Source organism: Vitis vinifera, chromosome 2 (assembly GCF_030704535.1).
Source record: "Vitis vinifera cultivar Pinot Noir 40024 chromosome 2, ASM3070453v1".
Lineage (NCBI taxonomy): Eukaryota > Viridiplantae > Streptophyta > Magnoliopsida > Vitales > Vitaceae > Vitis > Vitis vinifera.
This window is the reverse complement of record NC_081806.1, coordinates 2357113-2377372: the sequence shown is the minus strand read 5'-3', so window position 1 is coordinate 2377372 and position 20260 is coordinate 2357113. Positions and strand designations below refer to the sequence as shown.

General features: G+C 38.2%; 2 protein-coding genes and 1 long non-coding RNA gene across 3 annotated transcripts; 2 read left to right on the top strand and 1 right to left on the bottom strand.

The window, feature by feature from the left end:
• The first annotated feature begins 3988 nt into the window (after positions 1–3988).
• On the top strand, positions 3989–5895 carry LOC100261608 (uncharacterized). Its single transcript, XM_002277841.5, has 3 exons — positions 3989–4276; positions 5096–5171; positions 5293–5895. The coding sequence occupies exons 1-3, from the start codon at positions 4136–4138 to the stop codon at positions 5613–5615; spliced, it is 540 nt and encodes a 179-aa protein (XP_002277877.2). The 5' UTR covers positions 3989–4135; the 3' UTR covers positions 5616–5895.
• Positions 5896–7590: 1695 nt separating this feature from the next.
• On the top strand, positions 7591–9680 carry LOC132255111 (uncharacterized). The gene is made up of 2 exons (XR_009467707.1): positions 7591–9006; positions 9196–9680. It is a non-coding gene; the product is annotated as an uncharacterized LOC132255111 (long non-coding RNA).
• Positions 9681–14180: 4500 nt separating this feature from the next.
• Positions 14181–16342, bottom strand: LOC100266710 (B3 domain-containing protein Os03g0120900). Its single transcript, XM_019216849.2, has one exon. The coding sequence runs from the start codon at positions 15832–15834 to the stop codon at positions 14599–14601; it is 1236 nt and encodes a 411-aa protein (XP_019072394.1). The 5' UTR covers positions 15835–16342; the 3' UTR covers positions 14181–14598.
• Positions 16343–20260: the final 3918 nt, after the last annotated feature.

Sequence of the window (20260 nt, the reverse complement as noted above, 5' to 3'; positions counted from 1 at the left end):
CACATAGGCTACAGAGAGAACATGTAAGAGGTTGTTTAGAACGCTACATTAGGTTAGTGAGACATATTACAAGAGGTGTAATATGATATTTCACATCAAATAATGAAAAAAGTTTCTAACATTATATATGTATGAATTTCTCTTAACATTATAGACACATTTTAAAGTCATGATAATTCATTTGGGTTTAGAGCGGATAATATTTACATAGTTAGGGACAAATCATTATAAATAGTATTAGAGTTGATCATTGACCTTAGTGTAAAGGTTTATTTAACCCCATAAGGGGTGTCTATTTGTTTGGTTCTATAATTCCATGAGATATAATAAGGATATGACTATATAAGGGGTGATTGTGATATGCCACATTGGACAGAAAAAAAAAGTTTTTAGCACTATATATGTATCAATTTCTTTTAATATTATAAACTTGTTTTAAAGCTGTGAGGGGCTCTTTAGGTTAGAGTGGACAAATATCTATATGGTTAGAGGTGAGTCATTAAATGTAGACCAAGGGATGACTTGGCACACACATGAGCTGCATAGAGATGCATGAGGCAATCTACTTAATGCAATGAGCTAATTGGATGCATGGTTGATTCAAGTGCATGATTGGACTAACTTAAGACACAATAATGGACATATTTGAGGCAGGACACAAGAGAGACATCTTGACATTGGGATAAGTATAAGGAAGACATGTTGCACCATAAACCAGTAACTTGAAGAGTTGGTACATAGACTAATGCAAATAACAAAAACATGAGGAGTTTCAAATAGATAAGGAATAGGTTGAAGAAATTTGAAATCTTAGAGTTGGATTCAAAGTGTTATTGTGGCTTGAGTTTGAGTAACAGTTTAAATTCTTATTTGTAAGTGTAGTATGAGTAGGACTAAGATTGCTTACTCTTAGTCCAAATAAGAGTATTGGTTGGTAACACAACTTATAAATAAGAGTTTGGGTAGGACTAAGATTGTTGGTTCCTAATTAAAATAAGAGTGATTAGTGCCACACCTATAAAAATAGGGTTGAAGTATTTTCTTTGAGAGATTATGAGAGGGAGAGTCTCCTTAAAACATAGCATGAGAGAGAGCATGTACTCAACAAAAGGATTGTAAAAGTCTTGTTAAATTATATCTTATATTGTTATTTAAAGAATGAATAAAATACAAGTTAGGAATTAAGCTCCATAACCTCAAATTTTCTTTGTGTGTTATTCTTTATACTATCTCTTGCGGGTTAAAGTAGGTTGGCTTAAAGGACTTCTAAGTGCGACGTGAACACAAAAAATTTGTGGGAAAGTTCTAGCCCGTGACAATTACCTATATGAAGAATCTGCTTCAAATATTGGACTGAGAGAAAATGATCACAATTAAAGAATTTGCTACCATCTAGTGTCAAGTGTCACCGCCAAAGCTTCCAAATTAAGTAAAAGCCCAAGGTTTAAATGTCAAGGTTTGAAATATCAGCAAACATGGATATATCGATACTTGAATTTTACGAATATATTATAAATATCGGAGAAATATTTGTGGATATTTTGATAAAAATATCGGTAAGACGAAAACTATTCAAAATATTTGAAAAAAACTCCAAAAAATGATAAAATAAGTAAAAATACATATATTAAAATTATTTTGTAAGTGTAATTGACACAAGTATGGTTAAAGAGAAAAATATCTGTAAAAACTATATTGGTCTTAATATATAATTTATTATTTATCTTATCAAATTAATTTTTAATTTATAAAATATTAAAACTTCATTGTTATTTTTTATATATTTTAATTTTTTTTGAATAAATTTATATTTTTAATATTTTAAAATAAAAAATTCAAAATTAGAAGGATAAATATAAAAAATTTAAAAGTGAAGTGATAGTAATTTAAAAAAAAATAGGATTAATGAGATAGATTATGATATATTTAATATTAAAATTATAATTTATTTAATTTAAATGTATTCAATAATGTAAAATAAATAATGATGCATATGATTTTTTTAATATTTATATTTAATTATCATATAAATGATATAAAAAGACCTATAAAGAAAATTATAATATTGGTTTTTATACTTTTTATTAATCAATTAAATTAAATTTAAAATAAAATAATTATAATTAATTTATTCTTTTATTTTTTAATAACGAAGTTTAACATATTTAGTGTGAACACTCGCGATAAACTTTGAAATATTGCTAATTGGTATCATGTGGACCCTCACCAATTAGCGATATTTTGACAAAATTTTGCGACATTTCAAACCATGGGTTTAATATGAAGTGGATTGAGGTATTTGGCTTTTGGTTAAAGCTAATAATAATAGAGGGCCTTATACGTGGCACCCTCGCAGTAATGGGCTCTCGCCCACAGTAAGGGCAATTTTGAATGATAAAACCGTATAGAATATTGCAAGTGGGGTACTTAAGAAAAGATTTTTTAAACTGTGTATTATATTAATGTTGGATGATTAACAATGGGCTGGAAGGATCTAGTAATTTTGACATCCATTTGAGGTGGCAGGCCAGGGGGCAATGTAAACAATCCCAACCCATCTCAATTGGGTTAGAGGCAGAATCTCGCAATGGATGGATTGAAGACCAAATTAAGGTAAGTGAAAAGACATGTATGTTGTATAGTTGAAGCTAGCAATAAAGAGAACGCACATAGCACTTGGTCATACCCTTTATAGCAAGGGAGCAATTTTGAGTTATGAGACCAATCTCAACTTAAATATCAAATTTCAAGAAACATGATTTGAAATGTTAGAGAAAAGACTAGAATGTAAGTGGGCCAGGAAAAGATTTTGGCAAGTGGATGAGCATAAGGGAACCTAAAAGGCTAAACCCAACCCTTCTGGATATGGGGTTTAAGAAAAACCCCAAACCCACCTTTAGCCTAGTTAGATTAGAAAAACCCACTTTATTATCATAATATCATCCAACTAGGATATCTTATAGTTTTGTGGTACTGAACTGTCGAGCTATATTGTCATGCAAGCCGCACAATCTTGTCTTATCAAAAACCTATGTTGCAACACACTGAGGGGTTTCTAGCTATATATATATATCTTTTCAAGAATTTTGTCATAGAGAAAAGCTATATTCTGCTCTCTCAGCTCCTAGCCCTAGATAATATTAAAAAGAAAAAAATTATAAACAGAAAAAGGGCCTGTACAACTAAGAATCAGAAAAATAATAGGAAAGCATGGAATAAGATTAATTATACCAGCCATTGAGTACCGAGAATAATTGGGTAAGCAAGCACTTGGAAGAAATACCATTGGCGTCATGAGATGGATATATAGGGAGTTAGTGAGGCGGATAACCTTGAAATATAAACAAATCGTAAATCCCATGCACTAAGGGAGTATCATTCATAAACTGTTCAAAAGGTTATTCAATTGTTAAGCAATTTTCAGAGGAAATAGTTAAAGAAATGGTGGTGATGCAATTGAGAATTTGGGGCTTAGTCTCATTGCATGAAAGGAGCATAACATGCATGGTCCGTGTACACATTTTGAACACGCTTAGTTAATAATTGTTCAAAAGGGAGGTGCCTTACGAATTATTTTATACTGTGGAAGGAATAGAATCAAAAGGTTCTCTTCTCTCGAAGGGTGGGTTTGTAGAAAATGTAAAAACGTGGGTAGCATAGAGGCTAAGTTATAGCAATATGGGAATATAACTTTGATGTGCTTTGTCGATAAATGGTGCATGTTGTGCAGAGATTTTTCAAAAGGAGAGATTTTTACGAATATATGTTCCCTTTGCATCAAAACTGATCTTTCCAATTCCTTAAGCCCATCCACATATTCTCTTTGGGCTGTCAGCAGTCATGTTAGGTTGACCCACATTTGAAGCATTAATGTGAGGATTGAGATGCCATTCCTTTGTCCCAAGGGTTCTTAATTATGTGGGACACCTTATCTTGCTATCTCAAGTCCCTCAACGAATTTGGGCACAAGAAACTCCTCAATTGGAACATCATACACCTCTAAAGAATATATTTGATAGTAGATTATAACTTAAGGAAACGATGGCTTCCTACAACAGGAATATCTTCCAAGGCATGCCTCTTTTTTGTTTCTCTCGTTTGCTTCTTGAGGTATATAAATAAGGGACTTGTTGCCATGGCTACCGCACTAGAGAGACGATTGGCCTCTTTCTTTTCTTTCATTACATGCTCTAATTACTTTCTCTATCAAGACAACCACAAAGGCATCGACCACATCAACTTCAAGATGCCCAAGGGTCGACCTCTTTCATTGCAGGTTCGCTTTCATCCTAAGTATTTTGTTTTTGATCCATTGAGGTATCTCTTGCTTGGCTTCAGCTTTCAACTGGGTTTTCCATTTTCAACATGCTAATTAAGAAACCTATGGCACCGTGCTCTCTCTGTATTTCGTTTTTTAGGCACCATGCATGAAGTTCTATTTTGTCTTCTTATAGAATTGGAGTACGGAAGTATTCTTCTTAATAATTAGCATGTGTTAATATTCATCCAACTATCTGAGGGTTAACCAGATATATTACTTTGTTAATCCTTTCTAGCTATAAGATGAATTTGTGAATGAAAACCAAATTTGTCATGTCCTAATATAAACTTATAAGCCAACACGCCCCGGCTTGTGTTGGAGAACAGGGTCATGCATCTGTGATCAATTGAATATGAGCTGATGAGCTGAGCCGAGCTGATTAAAAGCCAACATACATGATAAACTCTTTTCAGAGGACATAAATGAGAAGTGTTGGTTTGCTTCATCCATATATGCGTGGCAATTAAGCTTCAAAAATCATGTTAATCTCCATGGCTCGAGTTTCTTTACAAGCCTGGAGTAGGGCGTAGGTAAAAGAACAAAAAGAAAGGCCTAGCTTCTTGAACAAAAAGAAGAATCCATGGTCAATAATGTCATGAGTCCAAACTAAAAAATTGGCTTTTCTTAATCCCTTTAGTTTCTTATAACCGCCAGGGTAGAAAGGTTTCCAAAAGGAACAGAAGGGAACAAAGGAATATATATAAGAAAAGAGGGAAACCGTGTATATTTTTGTGGAGACAGCATCTATGACTGTGCACCGTGTTTGCTTTACAGACTGTGGAGCTCAAAGTAAGGATGTGCTGCACCGGCTGCGAGAGAGTCGTTAAAAATGCCATTTTCAAGCTTAGAGGTATATCTATAAAGATAATAAATTCAAATCATGGGTTTAATTAATAAAACTGGTATACAATTTGATTGATATCGATATGTACCATAGCTCACATGTTGGGTCTATGATGGCATGTACGCAGGAGTAGATTCTGTGGAGGTGGATCTGGGGATGGAAAAGGTAACAGTAGTTGGGTATGTGGATAGGAACAAGGTGCTAAAGGCGGTGAGGAGGAGTGGGAAGAGGGCTGAGTTCTGGCCCTACCCGGATCCGCCTTTGTACTTCACATCCTCTAACGATTATTTCAAAGATCTCACCAACGACTACAAAGAGAGTTACAACTATTGGAGGCATGGCTACAATGTAGCCGACAGGCATGGGACCATTCCACCCACTCACCGTGGAGACGACAAGGTCAGCAATATGTTCAATGACGACAACGTTAATGCTTGCTGTCTCATGTAACTCCCCATATATCTGCTTTCATGCTTCCCTTTATATATATATATAGATATTAGCCTAGACCTGTGTGTTTAATTCGGATCCTTCGAGGAAGCTGTGTGTCGATCATTTCATTTCTTAAATGCAGTACTGTGCAGTCTGTAATCAGTTGAAAAGGTCGGGAAATGTACTCAGTCCAACAGTGTGTATATATACATGGACACTTCGCCTGTAATTGTTGGTTTCGTTTCAAACTTAAAAGGAAGAGCGCCTGCATATATTTGTGGTGCAAATTGGGAATAAATGGTAACACTATTGCTTTGGTATGATGGGATCAAACCAACATTAATTGCTTTGGTCTAGCTCATGGGTGACAATGGACAAGCTCCTACAAATCAAGTACACCCTTTTGATAATCCCTTCAATTTCAAAGCCGAATTCTTAATATGGTTGTAACAGTGATTCCTACCAAGTAACAGTTGGGCTGGAGAGATATGATCAAGGCCAGAAGCTTCCCTTTTTTGAGTTTCCAATAGTCCCAAGCAGAAAATAGCATTTGGTTTCCTCCATATCTCCCAGAAAGCTCCTAGCCTTCCACAGTCCATCTGTCACACCAGGTCTCTTGTGTTAGAAGCATAGTTTAGAATCGTGTAGCGTGAGTCTAGCCTGTGTGTAATTAGTCTTTTAGGGCCTCATCTCATACCTAATCTACGTTGTGTTTAAGCTCAAATCTGAATCGCAGGTTTAATTTTACTTTTCCTAGATTTGAGATGAAAAGACTTGATCAACAGTAAACAACAGAACTTTTGGTTTGGACACTTTGCAGCAGGCATAATTATGATCTGATCTCTTAGGGAAGGAGCAGTTGGAGGTTTAGGTCCAAATCAGTTTCCCTAGGTAGGTAAGAATTGAGGTTGGTGTTTAAAAGCCATTCCTTCAACAGAGACCAACTTGGGGTTTTCTGAAAATATATTAAGTTCAAATGATTCACGTGATGGCCCAATTGCAAAGCTAGTGGGATGGAATAAAAGTGGGTTTTCTGCCCTTTTAGTACTTTTGACCTTTATATTGTCCAATTCCAATTCCAATGAAAGACTCACAAATGGAGTGTTTAAACTATGGTTGGGAAACCAATTAGCTGGATAGTTCCACTGTGACAAAGCGCAGTTGAAGTTATACTTATATCACGCTTTATCATATTCTAATTGATAAGCCACATCAAAAGTTGGGCTAGGAAACTAGCTAGTAATCCATATAGACATGAGAAAAATAAAATGTTTGTAGGTTGCTAGAGGACTTGTTTGGCAGCAAATCAGATCAAGTGTCGAAGCATTATATATTCTGCAATACATCTGAAGATTCCCCGGAAGGACTTTAGTTTAACAGTATGGCTGCTGCTGCCGCCTGGTTGAGGACAAGGGGTGGTTTTTTGACCTTCCGAACTGGATGTTTCCTTTTTCTCAATATCAATTTTCTGCTATCTACTTCACTATAGACAGCTAGTTTATGGGTAAGCCCTACCTATCCTGGGTGCTAGTCCATGAAGTAGACTTTTCAGTTGTATTAGACATGCATTCATGTTCATGGGGCTAGGGTAGGACAAAACTCAAATACATATCAACCCTAGCTCTAAATATTGCTAGCACTGGATGGTATAATGTAGTCAAATAGATCATCCATATGCAGTAGCCCAAAATGTTCTCTCCAATGAAGACTTTGAAGGATTATCGGCTAAAATTATCTTGGGGTCGGCCATCCTTGGGCCTCATGGTTTGATCCACAAAGGGCCTAAGAAACATGAAATCCATGAATGTAACACAGGATCACAAATGAGAAAAACAAGAGAGGTATGCATGTATTATTGCCCTTATATCTAAATAATATTGTGACAGTCTGCACAGTAGGCTGCTGTTAGTAATTAATTGTTGAAAAGTCACCATCGAACTACTGTGACTGTTATTAAGAGATGAGGCGCAGTTTAAGAAGGATTTTAATTAAAACCATGGCCTCCACCTCCAGCATCCCGGAGGAAAAGATGGGAAAGGAATCAAAAAGGGAAAATGAAAGAAAATACATATATAGACATAGTGGAGATACGAAATGGGAAGAGAGAGATAGAGGGTTGGGGGAAACAAGGTCATTTAAGAACATCGCTCATCTCACATTTACTGCGACTGGTGCCACATCAAACACAAAGGGGGCTTAGATGCCGAGTACCATAGTTGGAAGTACAAGGACAAGCCATGTAATTATTCACCCACAAAGACAAAAGCGACAAGTCATGACGTGGGGACCTCTAACTTGGCAAATTTATATCCATTCAAGACATGGTACCCCCACATCCCCTCACCCCCGCACTGTGTTTCATCTTTCTCTCTGTCTCACTTTAATTACGGAAAACCAAAGCAAGATGATGTTTCGTAGGGAGAAACTGTACATACACATTATAAATTAATTGAGAGGGGGGGTAGTAGGGGGAAGGTAGGCAGAAAAAGGGAACATAAAAAGAGGATGAACTGAATAAAATCAAAGGCTAGTAGAGTGTGGGCAAAAATGGAGGAAATAAAAAAAATAAATAAATAAATAAAAGGAAAAGTAAAAGGAGAGGGTGGTGGAGCGAGGGAAGAGGGGGGATGGGTAAACATTGGGGCTGCAGTTTAGATACCTTAGCATGAACTGGGAACCCGGCATTGAATGAGGGAGAGAAAGAGAGAGGGAAAGGGAAAGGTGGGGAGTGAAGGACAAAATCAGCCCCATCCCATCCAGGTGGGTCAGAGCAGTCCCGCCCTTAACACTGTCTCCTCCTCCTCTCCTTCTTCTCCTTGTTCATGTTTGATGTATCTTTACGGCTCTTATGGATGGTGTGCACCCCCATGACCCGTTCCTATCATCCCTAACATTTGGTTATTATTGCGGTTGTTTTCTGGGATCTGCTGCCCACCCCTTTGGACTGTCATTGTTAATGCATGCATGCCCCTACACACAAGAAATTAGAATTCAAAACCCATACACATAGCTAGCCTCACACATCATCACCCTTTTTCCTTTTCCTCTTCTGATGCTGCTAGCCGCTACCTACTTCTCCTTCGCCGCCCCCAACCCCACTCCCACTTGTTTTCCTTCTTTTTTTGGTTGCAGATACGAGGGAATTGATCACAGCCCTTGGTTGGGCTTAATGCTGAGTGGGATACATATGATGATGAGCAAAGAAAAAGCGTGAGGGCACCTCTCACTAACTTTGGCACTTTCCAGGGAGGCTTTTTCTTAGGTGAGAAATAAAGAAGAGGAGGTGGGGAATGGGGGAAGAAGCCATCCGAAAGATCACGGGAATGTGGTGCATTAAATCCAAACAAAATATCAACGTGGTCCATGCACTCTACTACCCTCGCTAGATTGCACGCGTCCTACTTTCGAAGTATATCCAAGGATAACTCCTTTTTATTGTTTTTATTATTTATATGTCTGTATGCCTTGTTTATTGTCGTCATTGATTACGCCTACTAAACCCTAAGCTAGACACCTGTTTAGAGAACAGAGTGGGGACTCTTCTGAGTTCAGGTTTGGGCGTAGGAATCTAGCTGACTGGCTTCTCTGCTTATTGCAGCAGATGGATGATCCCCTTTGATGAATGATTGCTCACTCCTAGCGTCTACATGGGACTACTGCTTTTTTATCGTTTTCTCAACCAGCTGGACAGGTGTGATCGTGATGAAGCCGCAACAGGTGAACTTGTGTTTCTCCGCATTGTTAAGGAGCTTCGTTACTTCTCGTTGCTAATTATTGATTATCCCTTCATCGTTGCTATGTGGGAACTGGGATGGAGCTTTCATTTGGCGAAACAAATGAACAAAAATATGAATGAGTTGGCATGGGCCATCAAATCATTCCACCCGTCAATCATACACTACCATGCCGAAGGATATACTCATCCTTCCCACTCTCAAAAAGAATAAATTACCGTGAATATTGTTCCTTTTTTGGGTCATGCCATGCAGGCTAAATAGTTTGTCTGATAATTAAGTCCTATCTAACTCTCAGATGTCTTCTCTTTCACTTTCAGAATCCAAATTTCATAATTTGTTTTGTCAATTTTCCACATGGAGTACTCGTCCCAAAACACCCACATAGCTACCGCTTTAACACATGGTATCATTTTGTCAAATTTTCCCTGATGTGTTAAACATTCTTAACAATAATCACAATGATCGAGCAGGCTAAAAATTGGGTTAGACAACTTAAGCAAGTTGGTTTTGGCTTTGGCTTTGGCTTTCCAAATTTATTTAAACATAAAGTTGGAAAAGAAAAGGAAAATAAGCAAACCCAACTGAGATTTGTGAAGTTATTGAGCAACATGGATGATGGGTGGCAAACAAGACGCATGTAAATAGTGAGAGGCAGAAATGCCGTTTAAGGAATAGAGCAGTTTCTAAATGCATGAAGGCACTGTGGGATTGCGGGCTGTTTCGTTAGGGTTGTCTGGTGTGTGACCAGAGTTATGGTTGTGGAAGAAGAGACCTCATCAGTCGTCCGCACAGTGGCAGCCCTGACCTAGCCAGCACTGACCCCCACTCACTGCAGCCCTATTTACCTACAACTCTTCTATTCACTAGATGCCAGATGCCATACACAAATACACATACACATACAAATACAAATACAAATACAAATACAAATGGAAAATACTTATACAGGTTCTGGAACCAGGGGCCCATCACGTTTACCTTGGTGTTTATGTTATGAGTCTTAGAGTCTGTGTAAGAGAGAGAGTCGTCATCCATGGAGCATGAATGGCAGTTGTCTGTCCTTTCACTGTATGACAGTCCAACTAAAACCATAAAGGACGGTGACTTTCTACATCAAGTACCTGTGTAGATGCATGCGCTGTGCTCTCAATTTTTTCACTTCTCTCCTATTCACATTTCTTTTTCCTATTTTTAATTGAAAGTAAATAATAGATGATGCATTGCATCCAGGGATTACCGAGAAGCTGGGAAAAACTCACTTTGAAAATCTTGTAACCAATATCTTTCTATGGTATTGTATGTATCTTGAGATAACTATAGAAATGGTATCCCAATTCCTGCTAAAATTTGATACAGATCCAAGATAGTGTATTCATTTATTGCAAAGATATTGCGAAAGAATCAGGCTTTCTCAGTCTCACTTTAACAACCTTCTATTGAACTCATCCAAAGTGTTTAGCTTATTCAAGCATTTAAACAAATGTATCAGTCATTGCTGCATTAACCATATAAAGGGCAAGGCAATGGAGAATTAGACAAATAAAACTAACTAATATGCATATTCTAATAATTGAGCGCTGCAAATTCAATCTTCCGCAAATATATCAGTGTAGAAAGTGGCATGGAATAGAAGCAAGGAATCAAACTGTAGCACAAACAACATGATATATAGTCTATCTAAATAAACCTACACATCTATTGGAAATCTGGCCAAAGATGTTATATATATAAGAGATTGATATGAGACTTTATCTCCCTAAAAGAAGACCTCCTCCAACCGGTTATTACCCACTTCCATTGCTCTATATAGCTGAACAATCTAAAATCAATACCCAATATCGATCAATCAAGTTATGCCTAATTCATGACCTTAGGTCTTCATGAATCACATCAAGAGCTGGAGAAAAACCAAGAGATCATCTAAGAAACTATCCTCTAGTAATCCTGATTTCTCATCCTACATGTAAAAATTGTATCATGAGTAGGAAGCATTCCTAACTAATGTGGTTTCCCAGAATGCTTTACACATAAAGTTTTCTTACCAAAAGATGCCATGCCTCCCTTAACAAAGTGCAAGTAGAAAACATGTGTTGGAGATGATAATAATCACCAGACCTAATGTTAATGGCTGAACTATAGAACATGCATAATCTGAGTAAGCTTGTGCTGTCTACAAGATCCTTAATAATATCTCAGTGAAAATTTGCTATCTAACATATACAAGCATCATCTAGAAGCGAATTTCCTTTGTATAAAAACAAAATTGGATGAATAGAAATTAATGTGCTAAGAGTTATATATCAAGTTTAGGTCTTTTTTTTTTCTAATTCAAACTCTATTATGAGCTTGTGTCACTAGTTTTGAATCAATTAAGATGCACTTCATTTTGGTTTCTGCAATAAGGACAACATTCAATTATTTGACTGGATCTTTACCTTCTACAAGCTTATTTTAAAATAGACATAAAACAGAATTTCCTCATCTCATTTCTTAGTGCTTCGATATTTTTATTCTTAAACAAGTTATCAAATGTGATCCTACTTGGTTTCTATAGGCTTCTAGTTCCTTTGAACAGTATTTAGTACTTTAATGTACCCACTTTTTCTTTAATCTATCTTTTTGATGGCATTGAAGGCACTGCCAGTGACACTGTGATGACACATATATAATTAGTCATACCTATATGTTTGATGTTAAATGATGATTAAAATCCAAAATTAATTATTCAATAAGGGACATAACTTATGAAAAAGTACCAGTACATATGATTATAAGAAATTGAGTAGAATTATCTCAGTAACATCCAATTTCTTAGGGACAAATATCAATGTATCATTCTGTTGACATTTATTGCTGCACTATTCTAATTCATGTCATGGTTAGTTAAATCTGCCTCATTGGAATCTCCCATATTTGGGAAATTTTCCAACATATAGAGTTCTTCCTTACTACTCACAAAAATGATGATCAAATATGCATCCTACATGAAATGAGGAACAGTAAATATATTAACTGGATGATAGTGAGACAACATGTGAAACCAAAAAGCAAGGAGGGGTACAACATATTGAGATATATAATTATAAGACAACTTCAAGTGAGCAAGTGGATGGCTAGCTCTCACTGAATACAGTAGTAATAAGACGTTATGAGCTTTCAATTGTTTTGAATGGAGCACTAGAAGGACAAACTTTAGCACAAACCATATATATGTAATCTATCTAATAGTAGCATACAAATAAACAGTAAAATTCATACAGCAGCAGTGACATGCATCTACAAACAATCTTTGATTTAGATCAGATAGAACTTTTAGTGGCAGAATAATACTACAGCGGAAGGAAGGAGTTTTGCACTATAATATTAATTCTAAATTAGGCGAGACAAAACTTGCTGCTCAGGTTAGGTTCTAACTTATGATTGTTACTTCAGCTGCCACGAAGATACGTATTCTAATTTGTGAATTAAGGACTTAAAGCATCAAAAGCAAAGAGGGAAATCCACAAACTAAGACAATGATAAATAGGGAGATAAACGCTTGATTCAACAAATTGTTTAATTGCTCCCTAACTGATAAGGCAAATCCAAAGAACCAGTGGTAGAGGCAATTTTTAGCAATACGACAAGGAAGGAGAAAATGGCCAATAGTAATGTTAACAGATGTGATTTAACCAGCTAAAAACAGGTGGCAACAAGAAATGGAATTTCGCATTCTTGTGGGTACCGTTTGGATCAGTACGTCGCTGTCCAGAGGTTTAAAAATAGATAAAAAGTCCCTCAATGGAGGGATTTCATTACTGTATCAATATTTTCTATATATGATCAATTCCTTCACGAGATCGCTTTGGTCTACTATTTGATGAGGTTGTGCAGTACATCCTCCACATATGTTATTGATCTACAATAATTAGATGAATTAGTTCATTTTAGAACGGAAAGTGTGTGTTTGTATGTATATATATATATAGAAAAATACCCTCCTTGTCTAACTGAACACAGCCGTAAGCACTCTATTTCAATCTCTACCTAACATAAAGGCAGCCACTAGGTCCATAAAGAGGTGAATGAGCTGAACTTATCATCACTTGTGGACCACCATTATCAAGCAAAGAGGAAGTGATAAATTCTATGTAATAAGTGGCAGTTGTCTCCAAAGCCAAGCTATTTGATCTTTAGTGCATATATAATTACTACTATTGGATCAATGGGGGAAAGTAGAATCACTCATAGGCAGCAAGCTATATATCCAAGTATATGGAAATCTATGCATGCAGTAAACCAATTATATATGTAACTCACAAATTACAAGAAATATGTGGCTTAGGCAACAAAAAGTTTCATTCCTTAGCAAGGATATATAAGCATATTTAATTTGGACATCAAAAGTTTCAAAACCACCTCTCATGGGTCTTACCACTTTTGAGTGCTCTCACATTTAAAGGGTGGAGTGAGGAATTAAGATGGGTGATGACAGAAGACGAATATCAATCAGCAAAAACAGCTAAACAGACTTGTAAGAATTAATGATAGAAGGAAGAAGGTTTAAGAAAATTAAGGCGGAAGCTACCATATAAAGCTCTGCAACTTTCTCTGCAATACCTGCGGGCGTGCCCAACGAAGCAGCGACAAGAACAACAACCTAGCAGAGTAATAAAAACAAAAGAGAGAAAAAAACCTTCAATTACATCAAGTAGCTAGTAATGTACTGAGGGAGGAAAGTTTGTTACTCACTTGAGAACAGTAGAGAGAGAGAGAGAGGGGGAGAAAGAGAGAGAATGAGAGAAAGAGATAGAGAGAAAGATAGAGAATTAAGGTAGCTGCAGGTAAAGAATAGAGAGAATAAAGATTTCGCCAACTAACTCAGTGGAAAATTAAGCAAGGTATGGATACATGGAGGCCCTACAAAAGGAAAACGTGAAATCACGGGCACGATGGATCTATGCAGATATATATTAATATCTATATATGGTGTTATACACAAGTTAAAAGAAGAGGGTTTGATATGGGCAGCTATCTCTAATTCGATCCCCACGAACCCAAAAACCTTCAACCAAATTAACTTCTGTAGTACAACGAAAAACAACCTACTCCCAACACGGGTATTTCATAATCTCCATCCTCTTTATTCAGCCACTGAACCTGACACATTGTTCCCTTTCTGAGGCCTTCATGATGGCAACCATAACCGATTAGCTGTCCTAGTGACCGTACCACCTTCTCCTTCTTCTTCTCAAGTCTTTGCATTCCCTCTATCTCTGCTGCTCTCAGATATCCAAATCAAAGGACATTGACTCCTTCCCTTTGTTTAGCAAGTTGGTCGGCAGCGTGGGCAGTGGAGTACCATTATAGAGCCTTAATTGGAGAGGATGATGATGGGAAGAAGGTGAAGAGAGGTGTGGAGGCTGAGATGCCACTGCCGCATGTGGTATGGAGGTGGAGGACAATATGTCACATTCATCCGACTCCGATATTGGGCACTCCATGTTTACGCCAAACAGCCTCAGCCGCTTGGCTGCAGCTTTCCCGTGGACCACCGGCACTGAGTTGAATACCATGGGCTCAACCCCACCTTGTTGCACTTGCACCATTCCAACCTGTTGTGGGGCAGTGGGTCTAAGGTAAAAAACTGAACCCGAGCATGGGTTTACCGCATTGTTGTAACTGTATGCGCCACTGCCGTAGGGGTTCCGTCCACCGAGATGACTCATGTAGTTGGGCTGCGCCAGCTGCACCTGCTGCCGCCCCATTGACACGGCCCCTCCCGCTACCGGAGCCTGCAGGAACAAGGGACTCCATGGGACTGACCGGTGGAAGAAGTGGTGCGCTAGAGATGAGGGCTCCGGCGCATCTGGTCGGCGCCTCCAATCGATGTACAATCGATCCTTACCGGACTCTCCTACGCCGCGCTGGAATGACACTATGTCACCGGCGTCGAGCTTCTTCTCCTTAACAAAGCGGCTCCACCCTTTGGTCATGACGTAGCTCTGGCTGCTATTCCAATAGGAATATCTGAATCGCCATGGCTTCCCACTTCGGTCCTCGAAATTCAGGAGAAGACCCTTCTCGTTTGCGGAGGAATCAAGCGGGAAATACTTCTCAGCGTGCTGCTTGGGAATAACAAGGCGATTGAGCTTGCCGACATCGCTGGGGGTCACGACCTTATCAAACATATGCTCTCTCTCTAGGGCTTGGGAATCTCTCCGCCTGACATCATCATCAACAACATCATCCTCATCATTTGTAGGCGATGTGTCCATGAGCTCAAGTTTGGAGGCGGCTCCACCCTCAAAACATCTCATCCCGTCTTCTTGGTGACCCAACCAACCCCGTTGAATTTGGGCATCCCATCGGTCGCCTCCGTTGGGGAGGGGAACAAGGTTTCTGTACTGAGAAGAAGACGACGATGGGGAGGGTGAGGATGAGTATGAGAAAGGAAGCTGCTTACCTCTAATGACCTGCTCTTGTTCACACACTACATCTCTATCTGGCAGCAAATCCATGATCTCTGATTTTAGCTGGATCTACACCAAATGACAAATCAAAATCAAGCAATACAAAAATGTATGGAAAATGGCAAGTGGGTGTGTTTGTATTCGGGGTAAGGCAACTCCCAACCCCCTCCTTAGCCTGATTGAAACTAATAATAGTAGAAAAGCAAAAGGAAAAAACGACACCACCACTACTCCTTCAACAAGCCGTTAAGCTTGTGGTCTGTAGGTTAGACAGAGAAGAGAAGTAGGAAAAAGGAGGGATAAGAATGAGGGTTGCCGTTTGACCAAGAAGAGTGGGAGGAGGGAAGGAGAGAGGGAAGGCCATGGAAGACGCAAAGCAGTGGGAGTTGATTGTTATTCTTGTTGACCTTCAGAGATATAGAGCTAAGCAGTATATGCGTGATTTTTCTGACTCTGGGTGGGTGCCTCCCTGGAAGCTTCTCAAGTTAGGCGATTATCTCTCTCTCTCTTTATTCTTTCTTTCTTTCCTTCCTTGTTCCAACTTCCAAGTCTTGAGTCCCCAGAGTCTTTAGAGTCTTTATACGTAGGGACCCACGTATTATCTGATTGGGCTCATGTGAGCTTGTCCCAATCATCGTCCTGGATGGTTGTTCATATTTTCTGCGATAAGGCCCAAAAGGCCAGCTGTTTTTGAGGGCACGACCTTCTAATTGAATTCTGCAACTGGCTCATCTCCTTGCTTCAAATTCTCAACTAATTAATTAGCCCATCACCACTTAAAATTGTGTAACTATGGTTAGGGTTTTGACTTGTCATTTTGTTTTGTACGGAACCAATCGAGTGGGAAAAGGTTTCGGACCATTTCCTTTAGATGTGGTTGTTAAACTTATCCTGTGACACACTGTATCCACCTTACCATGCCCTTCTATATATATTATATCACTTTATTTTTTTGTTTCCTTTCTGGGAAAGAAATTCCGCACCGAGCTCGTGCCTGATGGTTTTATAAAATAATCAGTCTTTGGGCCCAACAACTCATATTTTAGTAGTCAGTCGAAGGGTTCTATTCAGTCATGTGAAAATACCATGTGATGATAATGTAATCTCATATCAAGTTGTTTAACGTGTAACAATTTAATAAGGCCTTTAAATAAATGTTTGAAAAAGGGTGATGAGTTGGGGGTTTAGATGGGGTTGGTTTAGGCTTTTAGGTCCACAAGGCCCCGTGGACCGTGAAGACGATGCAACCCGGAGGGGGGCCCATACATCACACCCACAATGTGACAAAGTGTCTCTGAGCATCCTGATTTTGAAGACTTTAAGCTCCCATTGTTACTGGAAAATGAATTATGTTGGAGGTGGAGGGTACTATTGTTAATGATGAATATGATGTCATATTTTAGATTCATGAGCTGCATGCAAATAAATATTCAAAAACTTCAACAACATAGCATATATTTTCAGAGATTTGTACCTTGCAAATATATATATATTTACATATGATGAGTCCCCAGAAATACCTGCCCATGGCCCGTGGCTTGCAAGGTCATGACCTGTCAAGAGAACTGACGGATGGACTCCACTGGAAGACAATGTGTACACCTGGATTAATGTATTGCAGAATGGGATTGTAGAACCAAGGCCAATCTGTACCCTTCTCAACCCTAGTTGTCTAAGAGGGTCTCTTCCTGACTGCATCAAATGGGTATCCACCCATCCGTCCAGTACTCATTTTTAAATGGGTTCATCAAATTGACAGCCATGTATATGGTAATTGAGTTAACATTCACTATATCCTCTTAGTTCATCAGCATCACCGACTCAGCTTGCTTATTTAATCTTGCAGTTTTGCATCATTTTACGTGTGTTCTTATCCTTTTAAGGCTATGCAGCTTCATCTGCTTCTTCGTCTTCCTCCTCAAATGACTAGGGTTCATGATTGCTTGATGTAAATCGTTAAAACCAAAAGGAGTCCTTACTCCTTACCCATTACTCTAAAGAGAGGTGGGCGGCCAATAGGACCACATGGCGGACCACACTGAGAACTACCCTAAAGTCTTAACAACAGCCTGACTGCTTGATTTAAGGAAAGATCTTAAATCTCCATTGAATAGATGCTTTTGGTTTTCCACCCACAGCCTTAACACCATTGATCATCTGTCCATATTTCCCTCCAATTTTCAACGAAAAACAAACCTTATATATATAGCTGATGATTTTGTCCCAAGACAATATAGCTAGTTAACTAATGAATAAATTAATAAATGATGAGAGAGATAAGTGCAATTATTGGAGTAAATAAAACCCAACATGTCTGTTTTGTGGTTGGGCGAGTCTCCCACTTGGAATTAAAATGACAACAGACGCACGCAAAACTAGTGGAGGTTAGAGTAAGATGGAAGGCCCCATTAATTTCTTGTAACATGTCATTATTATCAATAAAATAAGATTGCATCATTAATTACTTTGAAATGTCCGGGCTCTTAACAGTATGATTATATGACTCCTCATGTGTTACATGTATATATACAAATGTACATATAGTTGAGGATGGGGCTTTCGTCATCTGCTCCAGCCAGGGTGACGTTTGTTTTTTTATTGAAGGAATCAACATGCATGAAATCGCTTTGCTTATTATATGTATGATTCTTTTGACTTGAATGAAATGAGGCCCAGTGCCCCCCTTCTTTCCAACACCACTCGCATCCCAAGAAACACACTAACCCGGGCCTCATTGGATTGAGCTAACCCTCCAGCCTATGCTTCCTTTTGTGTTTAATCTTTTTCATTGTCCTCAACTCACCTCATTTAAAATCTTAATTAAGAATAACTGAATGATAATAATTTATCTGCAGTACTAGTTTTCTGTCCTAGTTTTTGGGTAAGACTGATTAAGACGTTGTCCTTGAAACTACAGCTGCGCTGATGGGGTTTCTTTTAGTGAAAGGGCAAGCAGCTTTATGATCTCAACCATGTACTTTTAGTTGTAATCCTCCAATTACAGACCTCATATTATGTTATTTCTTTTGTTTCACTAGTGTCCTTATTTGATGCAAAACAATTAATATGTCCCACCAAATCAAGGTCGAAGAGAAGGGTCTCTTTTCCTTCTGGTCACTACATTATTTAACTTCCAAAACCATATGTGCCAACAAGAAATTAACTAAAATAATATACATCTTGTACCCGCCCAAGTTCAGCTTAATGTGTGATGGATTTTGACACTCTTCTCCTTTCCTCATTAGTATAGAAACATATGTAGGCCCTTCAATTACAATGAATTTCATGGCTTTAGTAAAAAAAAAAATCAAGTTGAAGAGACCCATCACATAGGTGGTGGGTCTCAATTATTTTGTTTTCATATATGCAATGCACTACAGATGTTGCCATGGAATACTAGATATAGCTAATGAGCTTTATAACTGGGAGGGTGCTGAATCTCACTAGCTAGGTCGGTCATTAACGGACTGTTCATTATGACTGGGGGGTTGAGGGCTTTGATCGCACAATATATATTTTTATGATTACCGTGGATTGCTTTGCTTACAAGTCAGGACTTGAAGGATTCCCATACAATCTACCCTTATGTGTAACATGTGTAATATTACAGGTGTCCCACATCGGCCAACTAAGGGCGGTCCCTCCCAACATTTTGTGGGATCAAATTGTGAAAGTGGTGGCCGAGAAGTGATGGGCAATTTGTGTATGGATAGCAGCCTTTCTGAATTCTGATTATGATGATGACGACCACCATGACCACGACTTGGAAGAAGGGTCCAACGATCTGGCTGTCAATAAAGGAAAGAATTACTTTAAATGGGAGATTTAATTGTAGATTGCAGCCAGTTGCCCACAAAGTTTCCATATTCTCTCACAGTGGAATCCCTCCAAGTCCTAAGCCACATCCATTCCTTTTGACACGGATTCTGGGGAGAGAGAGTTAATATTTCTGCATCACCTTTCTTCCTTTGGAGAGCCTCTTTTTCTCATTTGGCTGTCAATTATTTATGGAATCATGTCATACAGATCATGGCCTTGCTTTAGGAAACATACCCATCTACATAGTCCTAACTAGTTGTTTCTAACTAATATTAGTTTAATTCAAGTAGATTCAGAAACCTGCACCTGACTCCTTAGAATAAAAATTCTTATATGTATTCATTATAGAGAGTGACCCACATATGGTCCCCAAAATATTTTAAGAATTACCTAATCTCGCAATGAACCCAAAGAAGATTTTTATTAATGAAGCTTTATATGTATATTTTACATGATATTTCTTCAGTGTCCTAGCTAGAAGACCTCATATTTCTTCAAGCCCTAAAATTCGAGAAACCAACTGTTTGATTGGTTATCAGTCTTAATAAAGGTTGCTTAAAAGATGTAAAGGGAGCATGAAAATGAATGCAAAGCAGGTTGCGCATGGGAGCAGCTACAAACGATGAATCAAGCAATGTGCAGAAGGGTGTGGGGG